The sequence below is a fragment of the Schistocerca serialis genome, chromosome 11 (assembly GCF_023864345.2).
Source record: "Schistocerca serialis cubense isolate TAMUIC-IGC-003099 chromosome 11, iqSchSeri2.2, whole genome shotgun sequence".
Lineage (NCBI taxonomy): Eukaryota > Metazoa > Arthropoda > Insecta > Orthoptera > Acrididae > Schistocerca > Schistocerca serialis.
This window is the reverse complement of record NC_064648.1, coordinates 169,184,352-169,204,761: the sequence shown is the minus strand read 5'-3', so window position 1 is coordinate 169,204,761 and position 20,410 is coordinate 169,184,352. Positions and strand designations below refer to the sequence as shown.

Genomic DNA, 20,410 nt, shown 5'->3' with positions numbered 1-20,410 from the left:
GGGAGCGCTGCACCACCCAGATTATTTTTGATTATAAAGCTTTACTCACCCTGGAGTTTAATACAATCTGTTCTCACTTATTCTAAACTCGATAAATCAAACTTGCTGTCGAGTCCCTCGAGAAAACCTCAGCAGGTTGAAGAAACCGTGTGTGTTTTGGTGCACTGGCGGGGTTGAAGCGATTGCCTCGATAGACTGTCCCACAACACACTATAATTCTAAGTGGTGAAGTGTGTAATACTTTGTAATTCGAACTGTTTTGTCAGTTGCTCAGATAATGATTTCGTCATTCTTTACGATACTTATTTGTTTGAATGGCAGTGCGTAACTTGAAACAGTATGTAAATCGCATGTAAAAATGTTTAAAAGTGATGTCAAAGGAGCACAACTGGTATGACTTCTGCAGAAAAGTAACTGCCTACTGAAGAAGGAAAAAAAATGGAAGTAGTGAAAAGTTTCGGGATTCCATCATCTGCACTGCTGAAATTATCTAGACATAAAAAGATGAGGTTTTGTGTAAACTTATCACAAAGGGGGATTAAGTGCACCCGGCAAGATAAGTTCCTGTGTCTTGCAGAATGCTTACTGAGATGGTGTGGTGTGGTGCAGAGTACAAAACATACCTGTCCCTGTTTGTCTGGGCACTGAAAGGTTTACAGCTAGTGAGGGGCAGTTCATTAACTTAATAAACAGACGTAACTTTGATTTTTAAGTGATTTGTGGGGAAAATGCGAGCAATGATGACAGTTCATTCAGCATGAAAAATGGATGAAACTGAAGTTTTGTTACATATTCTCAGAAATTTGTCTGTGCCTTTCATTTAAACTGTCAGACTGGAACTTTGAATTATTGAGGGTTGACGGTATAGTTTCAGTTATTCAAATCTAAGGTGTAGTCGTGCGTGCTTCATACAGTGCCGAGGATATATGCGCTCTTCTGTGCTCGAATGCCACAGTCAGTCAAGATTCCGTAATTACACCAGTATCGCTATGCTACATCCACAATGTCCTGTAAGCACGGAAGAAGCACGTCGTCCTTGGAATTAATGGACAACTCATTACCCTCAGTAAATTTGCGTTGATTTTATTATTACTTCGTCAGGTGCACGTCGACTACTGTTTGGTGGCAGTGAATCGTAATAGAATTGTGCCGCCCGGTTTGTTTAAGACACGGATCACTATGAAAGATTATGTCATTGAACATGTTCAGATTTCAGAAGACTGTGAGGAAATACCACAATCTACAAAATTTATTTCTTTTTTGTAGCAACTCTCTGAACAGTAGAGGTGTTGAGCTGTAAGTACACACACAAGCCAGACTGAAAACTTTCTAGATTTCTGACAAAAAGTTTTCTAATACATCAACAAGAGTAATACATTTTTGAAAATATAATTGGATAGATAAAGAAATCTGCTCACCAATAGGGATGGGAAAACCCGACTGTTTAAGACTGATGCCAGTATTTTAGTTCTGAACAACCAGTATCTCTTGTTATTTGTGTGGTCTCAATAGTAACGGATTTTTTACGTCTTTACTAATAACCGAGTAAAAAGAAACAGCATATCAGTTTGACATAACAGCGATGCTAAACATTTTGGTTTTAAAAGGATTTTTTTTAATGAAAGATTAATGGTAATCAGTAAAATTCCCATTGTTTTGAACAATTTTATTATTGTGGTAATTGCGAAAAGTGACTTGTGCTATTTTAATAATGAGATTCAAACTCTAGCCTGGCTGCTCAGTTTTAGGTTTAACAGCCACAATGTCAAAGGGATGTTAAACACCAATCTCCTCGTCCTATTTTAATAACAAGGCCAACATTTAGAAACTGTCAAAAACACGTGACATAAAAATTGGTACAGGGTTGCTGAGACAACAAAGTCCCTGTGGTGAGGCCTGTCGGTTGGTATGCTCGAGTGTGAAATTTGCAAGACTTGGCTTTACGTGGTATACATCGTAGTTTGTTGCTATCCGTAGTTTGTTGCTATCGTTCCCGGATATTGTTTGTATTTCAGAATGGCACCGTCCCTAGTTAGGGAGTATTTTATGAAGTGTCGTACAAGTGGAGTGTGATGCTCCATTTGCTTTAAGTTATTAAAAACAAAATGAGGTACAACAAGCTGGCAGCATCTTGTAAGGAGAGAACATCCACAGTGTCTGTTGTAAGAGAAGGTAAATTTGATTGACATACCTGTAACTTTATTGACGTGTTGTAAACTTAGGATGATAACAGAACCCTTAACTTTGTGGTTACTGCAGGGTAAAAAAGTGACGCCATCCAAAAGTGGAAAGGCACAAAAATTATCAACTTCTGACCTTTCACTTTCGCCGTCGCCATCTCTGTCTCCTTCACCTTTGCCGTCACTGGACATGGTGAGGCAGATTTCTGCCACGGCCTCAACCTTGTATACATAGAGATCTCCTACTACTTCACTGTCATTGGAGTTTTTCAGTCTTTGTTTGAAGACTATGTTTGTTGCTGGAAATAATAGCAGTAAAGAAACCAAAAAGCAGTTATTTCAGAAACTGGTTATTTTGTGTGGTTTTGACAGTCAGGTTAAAATGTAGAAGGGGGGGGGGGGGGTCTGGTACTGTGTAATACTTCTTATAATCACCATTCCTGTTCACCGAGTGGCGGCAGGAGAAAATGCGCGTAAAGGTTAAAGAAATGTCCGAGCTTTTAGAGCCAGTGGCTCCTCCTTTGGGCAAAAGGGTTGAAGGGGGAGGGGGAGAGATAAAGAAAAAGGACTGGCAAAATTGAGTCTATCCCTCTTACTTCGCCTTCAACCCTTCTGTCTAGAGGAGGCACCACTGGCTCCAAAAGCTTGCTTGTTTCTCTAACATTTATGTTTTTTGTCCTGCTACCACTTGGTGAGTAGATTTTTTTATCTGTGTTGTTGTACGAGGTTTGTCTGGAAAAAATGTATAAAAGTTGAATAATACCTAAATAATTGTAAAGTAAAGTTATTACAATATGGTCTCCTTCAAAATACTCGCCCTGAGATGCGATACATTTCTGCCAACGCCGTTTCCACTGTTGATAACATTGCTGAAAGTCTTCAGTTGTGATGTTGTTCAGTTGCCGTGTCGTTTCTGCCTCGATGGCTTCCACATCTCCCGAGTGCCGCCCCCGAAGCATCATTTTGCATTTCGGGAACGTGAAGAAGTCACACAGGACTAAATTGGGTGAATAAGGCGGGTGGTCTGTCACAGTGATTGAGCTTCGGGCCAAAAACTCGCGCACAACGAACGACGTGTGAGTGGACGCATTGTCGTGATGAAGGATCCACCTGCCCCCTTTTGCGAACTCTGGGCGAACTCTGGGCGAACTCTGGGCGAACTCTGGGCGAACTCTGGGCGAACTCTGGGCGAACTCTGGGCGAACTCTGGGCGAACTCTGGGCGAACTCTGGGCGAACTCTGGGCGAACTCTGGGCGAACTCTGGGCGAACTCTGGGCGAACTCTGGGCGAACTCTGGGCGAACTCTGGGCGAACTCTGGGCGAACTCTGGGCGCATGAGCTCTGAGACGTGTCAGAACTTCGACGTAAAAATTTCCGTTCACTCTCTGGCCGGGAGGGACAAATTCCTTGTGAACAATGCCCCTAGAATCAAAGAAAACAATCAACATTGTCTTCACATTGGACCTCGATTTTCGTGATTTTTTTTTTTTTTTTTTTTTTTTTTTCTCGATTCTCCTGCTAGTTTCCATTCCTTGCTTTGAGATTTGAGCTCCACATCGAATTCGTACTCGTAAAATCAGGACTCGTCTCCAGTGACGACTCTGTTGAGAAAGTCCCCTCGTTTCTCTGCTTCCAACCAATCCTCACAGCACTCGACCCTCTCTGCTTTCTGTTCTGGCGTCAAGAGCTTCGGTAAGATTTTCACACACACAGTTTCTTCATTTCAAGTTTTTGTGTCAGGATTTCGTGAACGATTGTTTTGGGAATTGACAGCTCGTCGGCAACCGTTCTGACTGTCAATCTACGGTCTTTAAGAACACGAGCCCGAATTCGTTCAACATTTGCATCGGAACTTGATGTCGACGGGCGTCCTGGGCGAGGGTCACCGTTCACTTCTTCCCGGCCGTCCCGGAACCTTTTTAACCACCTGTTCACGGTTGGTTCCTTCAGAGAATTGTCTCCGTAAACCTGTTTCAAACACTCAAAAATCTCGCGGCCGTTCTTGCCTAGCTTTGCAAGAAACTTGATGTTGACGCGCTGTTCCTCAATCAGAGAAAGCTCCGTGCCGACGGCAGGTGAAAAAGGGTGACTGTCAACAAGCTGCCGCACACTTCCACCTTCATGCAGAGTACTTCGACTCGAACTGAGCGTTGATGGGATTGATTACAGCAGTAGTCCCACCTGGCGGTGACTGCAACCTGTAACAAAGACATTATTCAACTTTTATACGTATTTTCCGGACAAACCTCGTATTATAAACCAAGCTAGAGTGGTTTTTTTTGTGTGTGTGTGTGTGTGTGTGTGTGTGTGTGTGTGTGTGTGTGTGCGCGCGCGCGCGCACACACAAGAACATCGGAGTCACGACACGGTCTGCCCCTTGCCACAGGTTGTTCGCAGCCATGATGCGGCGGCGGGTGTCGTGCCCGCAGGTGACACAGCAGCTGTGGGATGCCATCGCCACAATCCGCGCCCAGCGCCAGGTGCCCAACATGGACCGCATTTCGCGGTACATGTCGCGCGTGCACCAGATCAACGAAGGTGAGTGCGCCCTTTGCGTACCGCAGAGACTGCCTGCTTGTGCTGCATTACACACTGAAACAGAATTCTGCTGCCGGGCTCTGATAAGTGTGTTTCAGTTTATTTTTACGAAACGACCTTATTTACTTCATTCTGGAAATACGGATATTGCGGAGACACGGCTCGGCCACAGCTGTGGGAGTATGTTTCCGGAATGAAATTTTGACTCTGCAGCTGATAGTATACGGGTAGGAAACCGGGTGGCAGATTTTGTACTAGACAGAGACTCGAACTCGGGACCTTTGCCTTTTGCGAACGAGCGCTCTAGTGAGAGCTACCGGAGCACGACTCGCGACCTGCCCTTACGACTTTACTTCTGCCAGTACGTTGTCTCGTACCTTCTGAACTTCACAGAAGCTCTCCTGCAAAACTTGCCAGACTGAAACTAATGGAAGTTCGGAAGGTTGCAGAAGAGGTACTGGCAGAAGCAAAACTGTGAGGACGGGTTGCGAGTCGTGCTCGTGCAGCTCAGTCGGTAGAGCACTTGCCCGCGAAAGGCGGAGGTTCCGAGTGCGAGTCTCGGCCCGGTACACAGTTTTAATCTGTCGAGAAGTTTCGTAATCGTGTTGAACTGCACTGCGGGGTCAGAATTTCATTCTGGATATTTTACAGTCATTTGCAGTGATGACTGCCATCTCTGCCCTCATTTTCTTTCTTTAACTCCTCGTATGTTATCAAATTGGTGTCTTTTTCTTGCCACTCCTCGCGTGCGTCAGTAAATGAGCACACGGGACAGAAAATTGTCATCCCTAGACATCAGACTAATAGAACATAACTGTGCCTCTGGCCTTGATAACAGGCTCAGTTCAGTGAGGACAAGAATCCACGAGTTACTTCAGGATGCCGTATCCAGCGGAAGCCACCGTCGGTGATAACGTCCCGTAGAATTACGAAATTGCAGGGATTTTGATTGCTGTTGCAAATAGTGCGGACATCTTCTATCAGACTAAAATTAGGGGCTTATGCAGGCCAGTCTGTGCATAACAGTGTACAGGGATTGGACGAAAATGCGGAAAAAACCACAAGAAGTACATGCTTGCACCCAAATACGGATGTCAGATGTTCCAGGTTGTGTTGTCGTATGTGACCGTGAACAAAACCTGTGCAGTGCCCTCAATATGTTCTGAGTGTTGGAAGACTGTTGTGTGTAGTCACGAGCATATTCCTTCAGAGCTAAGTGAATTCGAACTTGGGCAAAGTGTCGGTGCTCTTACGGTGGTGCTTCTGTAACAGAAGGAGCCGAAGTGGTTTGTGTGCCGAGAGGCACTGTATCGAAGATAAGTACCACACAAGGGGAAATCGAAGAAACTTCATCCGTTTTGTCACGGTGTGGACAAAAGTGAGTGTCGAGTGATCGTGACGAACGATCACCGAAGAGGATTGTGACAAAAATAAAGAGAACATCTGCAGGAGTCACTGCAGAACAAAATGTCACACTTGCGATATAGCCGGCACCGAAACAACTCGGAGGGAGCTCCAGAAACTTGAAACTCCAGGGCAAGCTGCAATTCCAGAATCAGTCTCGTCAGTGACGCAATGAAACACAGTGGGGGTTCAGTGACGATTTGGTCAGCCATGTCGTACAATTCCATGGGGCTCGCAATTGCTCTGCAAGATCAAATTACTGCCAAGAATGATGTGACCATTTTGGCCGACGGGGTCCATCCCGATGTACAACATTCGTTCTCTGAGGGTGATACCGAGATGACAGGGTCTCTGTTCACACGTCACATCATTCGGGACTGCTTTTGTGAGCACGAAGACCAATTGACCCATCTTACCTGGCCACCAGTCAGCAGATCTCAAAGTTATTGAGCGTACTATTTTGCCGCAGAACAGTACAAGATTCCCTCAGAAACCGTACGGGCCGTGTATTTCTCCATTTCAATATGATTGGTATCTGTTTTTAATTGCACTATTTTTCCTACACTGCATAGGCATGGCAAAGTATTATGTTTGTGAGTTCCACCTCAGGTCTGAAATCCATCACCAGACACTGCAAGTCGAATGCCTCACTCGACCATTGATACACTTCGCAGTTGGCACCTTTCGAAAAGAAGAGGTGAAATGAAGGCTCTGACTACACAACGCATCCGTGCCGACCCTCCCCCCCACTGCCGCCTCTACTGTCCAGTGTTTCTGTGCTGTTTATATATTGGCCACGACATCTCGGTAGATGATTGTTGCAGTGTCCGTGTGTTTATGGGTTGCATTTTTTCATGTGACTTGTCAAGCCAATGGCAGCACGGCATCTCTTGCCGCAATTGTCACAAGTGTATCTGGCTGCTGAGGCAGGAGCAGTGGTAGCATTGCGAAGATTTTTCTGCCTTAATCCGTCTAACAAGCCTTCATCGTGCTTCGACATTCCAGATGATACATCATCACGTCACTCTGGTCTCGTGCTAGCCCGTGCCTCCCATCTGTTTGTGTCGATTCCAAAGCTCTCTGTATCTCGTTTACAGGAGTCCTCGAACCTCAATACAGGACATCCTACAGGTCTTTCGGCTATAGAGATCTCTCCGAGCATCACCTCACGTGGTAATCTGTCAGGATCCATACGGTGGACGTGTCGCAGCCAGCGGAGTCAAGATAGCTGAAATACTGTTGCAGTTAGTTTCAGATAGCACTGCTTCGTTGGTCACTCGGTCCTTCCACGTTACTCTGAGGGTGGATCTCGGGCACCGCACGTGGAAAGCATTAAGGCGACGTTCTTGTTTGGCACAGGTAGTCCATGTTTCTGATGCATACAAAAGGATGCTGAGGACGCAAGTTTGATATACAAGAATTTTGGTGGTCAAAGAGGGTTTGTTGTTTTTCCAAACACGTGTAGAGTGTTTGCCAAAAGTTGTCTCAGCTCTTCCAATGCGAGCATCAATTTCCATGTCAACAGACGTGTTTGATTCTGTAGTAGATCCGAGATAGCAGAATTATCTACGACTTGCAGAGTAGTGCCATCTAGTGTGATATTCGGCTTTGTGTTAGTAACCTGAATAATAATTACGGTCTTACTGCTGTTTACACTCGTCGAGAATAGGTGGCACGCGTGACTAAATCTCGATACTAGCTCTCGCAGCTCTTCTGCGGAGTTCGCAACAATTGCATCATCATCAGCATACAGGAGTTGACGAGTGACTATCTCGTAGCACTTTGTCTTACTCTTCAGAAGACTGACATTGAAAAGCCTCGCATCTTTCCTAGTATGCAGATGTACTCCGACATTGCAATTCTTGAAAGCCACTTGGAGCAGACCCGAGAGGAAAATTCCAAAAAGTGTAGGTGCCAACACACAGCCTTGGCTTACGCCACAGTTCATACTGAATGGTTTAGATGTACTGCCATCAAAGATTACAGAGCCACGCATATTGTCATGAAAAGATCCTATTAAAGACAGCAAAGTTGGGGGACATCCAATTCTTTCCAGTATGCTGTAGAGTCCCTGAGGTCAACAGAAGCCACATGTAATGGCACTCTGTGTTCGCGGCACTTCTCTTGTAGTTGGCGCAAGGTGAATATCGTGTCACTCGTGGATCTGCCAGTTCGAAATCCACACTGTGACTCAGGGTAGATCTGAGCAGCCGAGGTTTCCAGTCTCTTCAGAATTATCCTTGCATACGCCTTTCCAGCAATGCTGTTTAGTCCACGTAGTATTTGCAGCTTTGTGTGACATTGTGAGCAGCGGCCTTTTGCAAGGTGCCCGACTTCAGATATCCGTAGTGTGCAGTTCCCTTCGCATTTGCTTAGAACTTACAGATGGGTCTGTATTCATTGACAGCAGCAGTTTCTGTCACCTTTGGAACCGTCTGCCATTGACAAGATGTAAAACGATAGCTGCATTCTGACACATCTGCACACAAAACTGTCTTACTGCACCGATTCCGCACAACTGTCGCACACTCACCACTTTGCTGCCACAAATTACATCGGCACCGGCAGGGGGAAACGATTGTGCGACACCAGTTCTACACAGTAGACAGTACTGTAGGAAACCTGTGTGCTTTTCTAACACTAAAACTGAGTTTCTTCCACTAGGGCCAAATTTGTACCACTACTACTAGTTCATTTTAAATATATTTGATCTTTTTTTTTTAAGTTTTGATTGGTATCTACTTTTCCATTCCTTTCTGTGATGTCAGCATTATTGGCATTTTGAATTTTTGTGTGCACTTCTGGTAGATGCACACGTCTGTCGAGTGTGCGAGACACACGTCACCCTCGGATGACCTCGGTACGAGTGCAAAAATAGAATTTTTCTCTGAATAATTGAACTCCCGCATATTAAACTACTTCAAACATCTGTTTACTTTACAAAGGAGGTAATGTGTTAAATATTTGCCTTTAAGCATGTAGCTCAGAAAGAGTTTTGGAGTGTTTGAAACTTTGTAAAGTTTTGCATCTACATCTGTGTCAGTACTCTGCAAACCTCTGTGAAGTGCATGCCAGAGGGTACGTCCCATTGTACCAGTTATTAGGGTTTCTTCCCCTTCCATTTACGTATGATCCACAGGAAACACGATCGTTTGAATGCCTCTGTGTGTGAGCTGTAATTATTCCAATCTTGTCCTCACTAACCCTATGTGAGTGATATGTTGGGGTTGCAGTATATTCCTGGAGTCATCGTTTAAAGCCAATTCTGGAAACTTTTTAGAAGAATTTCTCAGAATAGTTTCTCTTGTATTCAAGAATTTGGCAGTTCATTGTCTTCAGTATTACTGTAACACTTCCCGGGTTCGATTCCCGGCGGGGTCAGGGATTTTCTCTGCCTCGTGATGGCTGGGTGTTGTGTGCTGTCCTTAGGTTAGTTAGGTTTAAGTAGTTCTAAGTTCTAGGGGACTTATGACCACAGCAGTTGAGTCCCATAGTGCTCAGAGCCATTTTTGAACTGTAACACTATCCCGTGGGTCAGACAGGCAAGGGCAGCACAAATAGTTATGTGTCTAACTATTTGTGCTGCCCTTGCCTGTATATGTTCAATATCCCCTGACAGGTGTATTCGTGTGAAGTCACCAAGTGCCCTCATTCTCAAATACTGAGTGAAGCCCAGGTACTTGTACACTGTCAGCTATGCTGCCTTAAGACACTCTCTCAGTTTCTGCCTTTAATACTTGTTTTCCTGTGTGAATCTTTTCACGTAACATTATACCTCTTAATCAGTAGATTTAAATTCGGTCAAAAGCTAGACAAAATATATATTTATTGTAGGAGAGAATATACAGGGCAATTACAATTCTTTCAAACCACGTAGAAATAACACTACCGAGCAGAATGACGTCAAAATGCAATGGAATGTTATCGGAGAATTCGGAAAACGTATTTAAGAAGAAAAATAAATAGTTACAAAATGTAATAATAGATGGTGCTGTAAGCATAATTATTTAATAATGGTAGACTGCAAAAGACAAATAAATCATACAACAATGCCTAAGGTGTACGTTTGACGTCAAACTAATTGTACTTCTCTCTCTCTCTCTCTCTCTCTCTCTCTCTCTCTCTCTCTCTCTCTCTGTCTGTGTGTGTGTGTGTGTGTGTGTGTGTGTGTGTGTGTGTGTGTGTGTGTGTGTGTGTGTGTGTTACGTAAGCCCATCCGCCACAGCAAGGTCATATTTCATCGGATCGGTTTTTATTTGTACTGAAGCAAAAATCAAACCGGATTATTAATTTCCGTGTGACTGGCACAAAACATTTTCAATATGTTGTCCATCGTTTTCTGCAACAAGTTGAGATCGAGAAACAGCATGTTCCACAACTGATTGAAGTGTTTGCCGGGTCACGTTCAGAATGTGTTGTGCAATGTGTGCCTTAGGCTGTAGGGAAATGGCGGCTGATAATTCTAGGATTTCCAGCTGCTCGACTGGATTTGCAATGTGCAGAGATGCGCAATCTTATATAAAAATGATCCCATCCTGTCGGAGAGTTGGAATGACGTGTGAGTGCCGGCTTTCTCGGCATATTTCACATATGAAGTCTTCACGGGTTTGTCAGCCGAGTAGCGTCGTCATCTCGTAGCAACATTTCAATGGAATGCGCCTCCATCATCTTCGCCTGACGATGACGGAGACGCATTCCGTCGAAACGTTGCTACGAGATGACGACGCTACTCGGCTGACAACCTATGAAGACTTCATATGTGGAATGACGTGGTTGCGCAAAAGACACTTGTAGTGCTTACCAGTGACGGTACAGGTAACAGGACCGGAAGCAGCTGTCTCTTTGAAAAATGTGGGCCTATGATAATGACGCCGCAAACCCGCACCACTCGGTGACCTTTTCAGGATGAAGTGGTACTGGTTGATTTGCGTGTGGGTTTTCCGTTGCCCGTATTCGACAGTTGTGTGTGTTGACATATCCTGTCAGGTGGAAGTGGGCTTTGTCTGTCCACAAAATCTTCCACGGCCAATCATTTCCACTTAGCAAAGGTCCCTCTTGCTGGCAGGTCAGCAGGAAGCAACTTGTGCACGTGGGTAATTTTGAACGGATAACGAAGACGGATGTTTTGTAGGATTTTACGCACCGTGCTCGAGGGGTTTGTCCAATCTTTGGGCAGTTCTTCGTGTACTACACGTTTGCACACCACCACTCGTGTCGTCCTGCATTGCTGTGGCCACTTCGCCATTGACATCGAATCAATTTGTTTCCTCCTCCTACCAGGTTGCACACCAAAAGAATCCATCTTTTCGAATTTCCCAGCCATTTTCTCCAGACCCACCGCAGTCATCGGACCGATGCCTTTTTTCAAACCCTCCAGTGTCTGGACCTTCTGCAGAGCGACACGTGCACAGTCGTCACTCTTGTAATACACCTTTACGAGCAGAGTGCGATCCTGCATTGAGACAGTCATGGCGAACGTGGTAGACGCGAAAGGTGGAAAAGCAGCGTACCTGATGTGTTTATACCAACTTCAGTGGGTCATGTGCGTGACAGGGGTTTTCATTTAAGTATTCTGGCACATACAGCACCATCTATTGATCAATTTTCACACAGTTTTTTTTCTTCTTATGTCTTCTCTGATAATATTCCATTGCAATTTGATGTCACTCTGATCAGTGTTGTTATTTCTGCAGCATTTTGAAAGTTTAACTTTAATTATAATCACCCCATATATCTCGACAAAGCAATTACGGTTGGCTAGGATCCCACCACTGTCGTGCTTATGCCCCAGAAACAGAGGTGAGAGATCACAATAGCACACACACTTCAGTATCGTTACATGCTATGTGGTACATGTCTGTACAGCAGTGTGTTGACATCCTTCTATATCACCATGGCTGAAATGCCTAGATTGTCTTCTGTCTGGTTTTCGCAGAGTCTGCACTTCAGTTCTGTACGATGCTGTGTGACAAATGTGCGTTCTCAGAAATTTATTTCTCAGATTGAGGCCAATTTTTGATGTCGGTAGGCTTCTTTTGGCCACGAATGCCCTCTTCGGCTGTGCTAGCTTGCTTTTTATGCCTGTCGTGTGTTGTTTTGCTTCTGAGCTAGCAGAATTCCTTTACTACTTCTACATCGTGGTTCCCAATTTTGACAGGGCTCGTTTCTGCTGCTCACACTGTAGTTTTCCTTCAGTTTACTCTCGATCAGTGTTCTGTGCCCAGCAAAATGTTCATTCCATTCAGTATGTCATATAATTCTTCTTCATTTTCACTGAGAATAGAAGTGTCCTCTGCACATCTTATTAGTGATGTATCTTTTATTTCTGTCATTACTGCTTCAGTGTGCAGAGTGACCAGTAGCGGAGGAGGACTGCATCCCTGTCTTACTCGCTTTTTAATCTGAGTATTTCAGTCCTGATCTTCTGTTTGCATTTGACTGCCGCTAATATAATGAAGTTTCATCTTGTTGTTGTTGTTGTTGTTGTTGTTGTTGTCTTCAGTCCAGAGACTGGTTTGATGCAGCTCTCCATGCTACTCTATCCTGTGCAAGCTTCTTCTTCTCCCATACCTACTGCAACCTACATCCTTCTGAATCTGCTTAGCGTATTCGTCTCTTGGTCTCCCTCTACGATTTTTACCCTCCACGCTGCCCTCCAGTACTAAATTGGTGATCCTTGATGCCTCAGAACATGTCCTACCAACCGATCCGTTTTTCTAGTCAAGTTGTGCCACAAACTCCTCTTCTCCCCAATTCTATTCAGTACCTCCTCATTAGTTACGTATCTACACATCCAATATTCAGCATTCTTCTGTAGCGCCACATTTCAAAAGCTTGTATTCTCTTCTTGTCTAAACTATTTATCATCCATCTTTCACTTCCATACATCGCTACACTCCATACAAATATTTTCAGAAAAGACTTCCTAACACTTAAATCTGTACTTGATTCCAGTCAACATTGTCAAAAACTTCCTCTAAGTCTAAAAGTGCTAGAAACATAGATTTGCCTTGCCTTAATCTATCTTCTAAGATAAGTCGTAGGGTCAGTATTGCCTCGCGTGTTCCAACATTTCTACGGAATCCAAACTTGTGTTCCCCGAGGTCAGATTCTACCTGTTTTTCCATTCGTTTGTAAAGAATGCGTGTTATTATTTTGTAGTTATGACATATTAAACTGATAGTTCGGTAATTTTCACACCTGTATCTTAAAGGTTAACAAATATTCAGTAACTTATCCAAAGTGGAGCAAAGATTGGCAACTTGCTTTAATTTTCAAATGTACAACAGTGCAATTGAAAAAAAAAAAAATGTATAACATGACTACAGTATCAGTGAATTACAATTTCACTCTGTAAACTTGTACAAATTGCTGGGTGTAACACTTTTAGGGATATAGAACGATCACGATAGATTCAGTCGTAGGTGAAGCAGCTGGCAGACTTGAGTTCGTTGGTAGAATACTGGGGAAATGCAATCGGTCAATGAAGGAGATTGCTTACAAATCACTTGTATGACCACCCGTCCTAGAATATTGCTAAAGTGTGTGGGACCTCTACCAAATAGGACCAACAGGATATTGAACATGTACAGAGAAGGGCAGTACAAACAGTCACAGGTTCATTAGACCTGTGAAAAAGTGACACATGGATGTGCTGGAAAAACTGAACCAGTGTAGTGTTTCCTTTCCTCGGAGTTCTACCGTGAAAATACAAAATAGAAAATCTGATTGGGTTTTGAATTTTGATGGAATAAGTTAAGAATAAGGCGGACTTCGTATTACTGATTGAGATAGTGCTGTAATTTGACGGTGAATGGCAGACCGGGTCGGCAACGCTACAAAAAGCGACTGTAAGGAAATAGCATCAGAAATAAGTTGAAATTTACCTTATAATTCTGTTAGAAACGTAGTATTTATTATAATATAGTCTTCGTGGCTGCGTCTGGAATACTTCTTAATTTTCTTGTAGGATGTCCTTTTTCTCATTGTTTGCTGGTCCTCTTGTTCTCCGTCTGATGAAAATTTCTTGAAGTTGTCACTGTCAGGATTAATTTATAAATTTGGCGATAACCATTTCGAATCACTACTAAAATAATTTTGTTTCGTAATATAGTTCTAATTTCCACTTAAAAGCATATTTAACACAGTGCCGAAAAATACACGTCCTTCGTATGAAGACAAGAGTAGTCCATCAGTTGTTAAAAACAAACACCTACGCAAAAAAAAAAGGTTATTTATAAAAATCGGTTGCTGGCGCAGCGCTCTTCTGCCTGCGCGATCGATCATAAATCGTATCTTTGTATTGGCTGAGGCGCAGTAGTCAAAGTACCGTTACACCGGGAGAGACTTAAAATATACACTCAAACTGTTCTGAGGTCTTAATTGATGCCGTTAGGAATATACTACAGTTCTCTACATTTAGTTTCTGTAGGTATTGTGGGAACAAAATTAGATTAATTATGGTGTGCACAGGGACATTTAAACAGTCATGCTTTCCACTTTCTCTATGTAAATGGAATGGAAGAGGCCCAAATAACTGGTATAATGGGAAGTACCCTCTGCTATGCACTTCAGAGGTGTGTAGAGTATCAGTGCAGGTGTAGAGGTTGATACACACATCAGCACACACATTTCTAAGGCTACATTGTGCTGGCTGAATACACAATAGCGGGACTGCAGTTTGGCACGTAGTCTGTTTTGAGGGGTGGTTAGAATTGGGGGGGGGGGAGAAGGGTGTCAGAGGGAGGGTTCGGGGAGGGGAGGGGTGTCTGATAGGAATGGGGTGGCAGGCACACAGGTAGGAATACGACTCGAGCACTGGAGATGTGGCATGTGATCACAATGTGGAGGAGACTAAGGGCAGAAATGGCAGGTTGGAAGTGCTTATGGGTCAGGCACTAGTGGAGATCAGGGCGGGGAGTATTACAGGGGTGAAGTACACGTCGCGAGGATAACTCTGTCCCGGACGAGGGCTGTTCAGTAACTAATGCGACATGTTTTTTTTCTCTGCCAACTTTGGTCGAAAAAACGAGGAGTTCTTCGTGGGACGTAGTGGAATTTCCCTGCTTCAGCCCGTATTGTATTGTGAAGTTCCAGTAGGTGCAGCCCTAGAAGTAGCCTTCAAAACAAGTCTGTAGCTGAGGTGCATTCTGACCAGAGAGCTGTCGACTTGTTTCTTTTGGTGGAAAACCAGAGCGTTGCAGATATTCCAGGGCACTTGCAGAATGTCTGCACGAGTTGAGACCTAACTTCTCCTTCCAGTCGTTTATCCGTTACTATGTGAACTGAGGATGACTGCAGACACTTGAGATGTGGAAGCACAGTTATCTCTGGAAAGTGTACTAAAATCCTCAAATGCAGGAAATTATTAATCGTGTAATTTGCGTTCAGTTTGCACGCCTCTCGAATAATAAAACAGGTAATGTTTCACCGATACACCCAATCACATCACTATGCTTTGGAAATCATTGCTAGATTCACAGTTTATAGCACCTCTCATAAACTCAATGAGTCAGATTAAACACCATGTGTTTTTTTTAAAAAGAAGTGTCTAAGGTGTATAAATTTTTGTTCCGTAAAAATCACTACTCTTCCTGATCTTCACACACCTCAGTATAAATGAACTCGAGTCATCAATTTCCAAAATGATATTTAAAGACATATTTAAAGACCAAGTCTTTAAATATGTCTGCTTGTGTCTGTATATGTGTGGATGGATGTGTGTGTGTGTGCGCGAGTGTATACCCGTCCTTTTTTCTCCCTAAGGTAAGTCTTTCCGCTCCCGGGATTGGAATGACTCCTTACCCTCTCCCTTAAAACCCACATCCTTTCGTCTTTCCCTCTCCTTCCCTCTTTCCTGATGAGGCAACAGTTTGTTGCGAAAGCTTGAATTTTGTGTGTATGTTTGTGTTTGTTTGTGTGTCTGTCGACCTGCCAGCACTTTCATTCACTTATGAAATTTGTTATTAACAATCCGAACGAATTCAAAAGTAATAGCAGTGTACATGGCTACAACACTAGGAGAAAGGATGATCTTCACTACTCAAGGTTAAATCTAACTTTGGCTCAGAAGGGGGTAAATTATGCTGCCACAAAAGTCTTTGGTCACTTACCTAATAGCATGAAAAGTCTGACAGATAGCCATATAGCATTTAAAAGGAAATTAAAAGAATTTCATAATGGCAACTCCTCCTACTCATTAGATGAGTTTTTGAATATAGTGAGTGGGTAATTTCCCAACTCCCACAAAAAAATTAAAATATTGAGTGATGTGTAATATTTTGTGTAATGTAACCTCTTGTATAGACACCTTTTATTAACCTGACACGTTCCACATCATTACGAAGTGTCGTATTCATGATCTATGGAACAAGTACTAATCTAATCTAATCAAGCTCGTGGTGGCTCCATAATGCTGTGGACTGTGCTTAAATGAAATGGACTGAGTCCTACAGCCTGTTCGGCTACTCGGAGACCGTTTGCGGCAGTTCGTGGACTTCGTCTTTCCAAACGGTGATAGAATTTTTAAGGTTGACAATGCATCTTGTCACAGGGCCACAGTTTGCTATCGGTTTGCAGGACATTCTGGACAAGTCGAACGAACGATTTGGCAACCCGTCGAACACTTACAGGACGTAATCGAGAGGTCGGTTGCTCGAACTTCTGCACCGGCAACACCTTCGCAATTACGAACGACTGTAGAGGCCGCACAGCTCAGTGTCTCTGCAGCGGACTTAAGACGACTCGTTCAGTCCACAGCACGTCGAGTTGCTGCACTGTGCCGGACAAAATGAGGTCTGACACGATATTAGGAGGCGTGCTGTGATTTTAGTGTATGCACTGTGTGCATAGTAACATTGTACTTTTGACAAGCAATTTTTCTGAAACAAAGAATTGTGCTATACGTATGAGGGGCATTCAGCAAGTAATACTGTGGGGTTCGACAGGCGACAGGAGCATTCCGCACCAGCCCTGTTAATAGCCTCCTTGCCGAGGCTGGGGTTCCTCCGCTTCGTATTCGGCGTCAACAATTGTTAGCCAACTATGCTGCCCACGTCCGTTGTTCTCCCCGTCACCCTAACTACCGTCTCCTTTTCGCCGATGCGGCAGTCCGTATCCCACACAGGCGGCCGCGATCGGGCCACGCAATTGGGATCCGTGTTTGGTCACTCCTTAGTGACCTCGAGTGTTTGACTCTTCCATCTGCTTTCCGTGTCCGCCCACATACATCACCTTGGTGTATTCGTCGGCCGCAGCTTCGGCTGGAACTTTCCCGATGGCCAAAAGATTCAGTTCCTGCTGCAGTCTTGCGCCGCCAATTCCTTGCTCTCCTAGGCGCATTCCGTGACTCGGAGGTTATCTGTACAGATGGCTCGATGGTTGATGGCCGTGTGGGGTACGCTTACGCTCATGCGGACTATGTAGACCAGCGCTCCTTGCAGGAAGGCTGCAGTGTTTACACCGCAGAGCTAACAGCCATTTTTCGTGCCCTTGAGCGTATTCGTACCAGCACTGGCGAGTCTTTTGTCATTTGCAGTGACTCTCTCAGTAGTCTACAGGCTCTTGACCAGTGCTACCCACGCCATTCCATTGTTGTTGCCATCCGGGAGTCCGTTCACGCTCTTGAACAGCGTGGTCGTTCAGTGGTGTTCGTATGGACCCCGGGACACGTCGGGATAGCGGGAAACGAACACGCCGACAAGTTAGCTAAAGAAGCCACTCGCAAACTGCCGTCGGAGATCGGCCTCCCGGCAACTGATCTCCGATCGGTGTTACGCCGTCGGGTCCTTGGGATGTGGGCAGACGAATGCCGCACTCTGTCTGTACCCACCGAGCTGCGGCGTGTAAAGGAGACCACGACTGTGTGGGGTTCCTCCGTGGGGCCTCTCGTAGGGATTCTGTTATTCTCTGTAGGCTCCGCATTGGTCACTCTTGGCTGACGCACGGTCATCTGCTGCGTCGAGAGGACCCCCCTCATTGTCGCTGTGGTGAAACCGTGACGGTGGCCCATGTATTGTTGGAATGTCCTCTTTTAACCGCCCTCAGGCGAACTTTTAACCTCCCGGGTGATTTATCGTGTCTTTTGGCTGACGATGTCTCTATGGCAGATTGTGTTTTAGGTTTTCTTCAAGCAAGTGGCTTTTATAGGTCCCTCTAATTTTATTGCGTCACCCTCTTTTGTGCTGTATCTTTTACTTAGTTTTGTGTTGTAATTCGACTGCACCCTAATCTTTTAGGCTGGAGGTTTTAACGTGTTGCAGAGTGGCTGGCTCATCCTATTATTTTCGTGATCAGCCAGCCACAGTCCTCTGCTGTGCTGTTTTAATTCCGTCTGCCTTTCTTCTCTGTGTTGTTTTTGTTGCTGTGCTCCGTTTTCCATGTTTCTTTATTATTGACCTTGGGGATTTTTTTCCCTTGGAATTTTTATCTTGTGCTTCGAATGACTAATGGATGGTTTCCCTGTGCTCTGTGTGTTTATGAAACAGGGGACCGATGACCTCTGCAGTTTGGTCCCTTTAATCCTCGAACCAACCAACCAACCAGCAAGTAATGCGAGACTTTTTTCTGAAAGTAGGTTCGTTTCATTCGGGATGGTATAGCGTATTGTTTCCCACTCTTTTAACTAGAAAACCATATTTTTCAACATACCCTCCATTCAGTGTGATGGCTCTACGCTACCCTACTGGCAGGGCCCGTACGCCTGCACGGTATCACTCTAGTGGTCGACATCGGAGCCAACGTCTTCTTGCGTCAGTAACCTTCCCGTCGTCCACTTCCTGCTTCCTGTGAAGTGCGTCCTTCGTCGGACCGAACGTACCGAACTTGGAAGGTGCGAGATCCGGGCTGTAGGGCGGAGGAGATAGAACAGTGTAGTTAAGTTTTGTGAGCTGCTCTCAGGTGCCCAGACTTGTTTGAAGCCTTGCATTGTCGTGGAGGAGGAGAGGTTCAATTTAATTTTTTGTGTCAGTGCCTTCAAACACTGTGGGAGTCACAGCTGTGTGCTGCCGGCCGGCACGCGAGAGGTCCGACAGGTTTGTGCGCCCTCACTGCGATGACGAGATGCCTCGCCCAGTGACTCGTTGTCCTATTGTTCGGTGCCAGGTCTTGGTAAACTCTCCTCAAGTACTTACGAATATCTAGTTTTCCTCTGAAGGAAACTCAATGATAGCTCTCTGCTTACAACGCTCCTCCGTTACACACCATTTTGAAAATTGCGTATAGTGCCACCACCTATTGGAATTCGTGGAACTAAAGGGATTGAAGTGGGAATGTTCCGTCATGTCCCACAACAAATTCCACACATTTTCATTCGAAATCGGCTGGAAAAAAAGGAAGTTTTGCATTATTTATTGAACACACTTTATAATTGGTGTAGGCATAATGGCCTTGCATCGAACAATACAGATGTGTCGTCCGAGAATGAAAAATTGACAGTATATTTGCTTAATAGCTAACTTCCCACACACATTTACCTCAACTGCAGTGTAAGTGTTACATAAGTCATGTACAGATCATGGTACTTAGGTTGTGAACTTTCAGCAAAAAATGCAACAAATGTTGTTTGATGCGCATATTATACCAAGTATTTGTGTTTGAAATTTCTCGTAAACAGCTATAAAACACGGAGGGCTAAAAAATCGACTATACTGTTCCAATTACATTAGAATTTATTTTATGCTTTTTTTATGTTATTTTGATGCTTTGTTTACTTTGAACTGGAAGAAGCATGTTACTGAGCTTCTCAAATAGTGAAATTCGGCTTCTTTCGCTCTTCGTATAATCGCTAGTGTTGGTAATAAGCAGACCAGCCTCCTAACGTACTTCGCGTATTTCCACTCGATAATGCCTTACACAATAGTTTTCTGGGGTAACTCACCACATAGAAATAAAGTATTGATTGCAGAAAAGAGAGCAGTGAGAATAATTAGTGGTGTTCACCCAAGGACGTCATGTAAGCACCTATTCAAGGAGTTAGGTATTTTAACTGCACTATCAGAGTACATAACGAAATTTGTTTTAAATAATCCATCTCAATTCGCAAAGAACAGTGGTGTTCAGATGTACAACACTAAAGGGAAAAATGACCTTTCCTATCCGTTATTGAAGCAGTCAGTTGCTCAGAAAGGAGTACATTATTCAGCAACAGAAATCTTCAATCATTTTCCCAACAACATAAAGTGTCTGGCAGGTAGCAGATCAAGTTTCAAATCTAGCTTAAAATCATTTCTTTTGGACAGATCCTTCTATTCCATGGACAAGTTTCTGTTTCAGAATAGCACTATTTGTG

At 44.1% G+C, this 20,410-nt stretch overlaps 1 protein-coding gene across 1 annotated transcript in view; it reads left to right on the top strand.

The window, feature by feature from the left end:
* LOC126427254 (zinc finger MYND domain-containing protein 11-like) overlaps nt 1-20,410 on the top strand; it is a gene marked incomplete in the record, with an annotated part of 213,101 nt that overhangs the window by 93,011 nt on the left and 99,680 nt on the right. Inside the window, 1 exon segment of the mRNA XM_050089512.1 lies at nt 4,568-4,700. Within this exon segment, the coding sequence (XP_049945469.1) occupies nt 4,568-4,700 (133 nt within the window).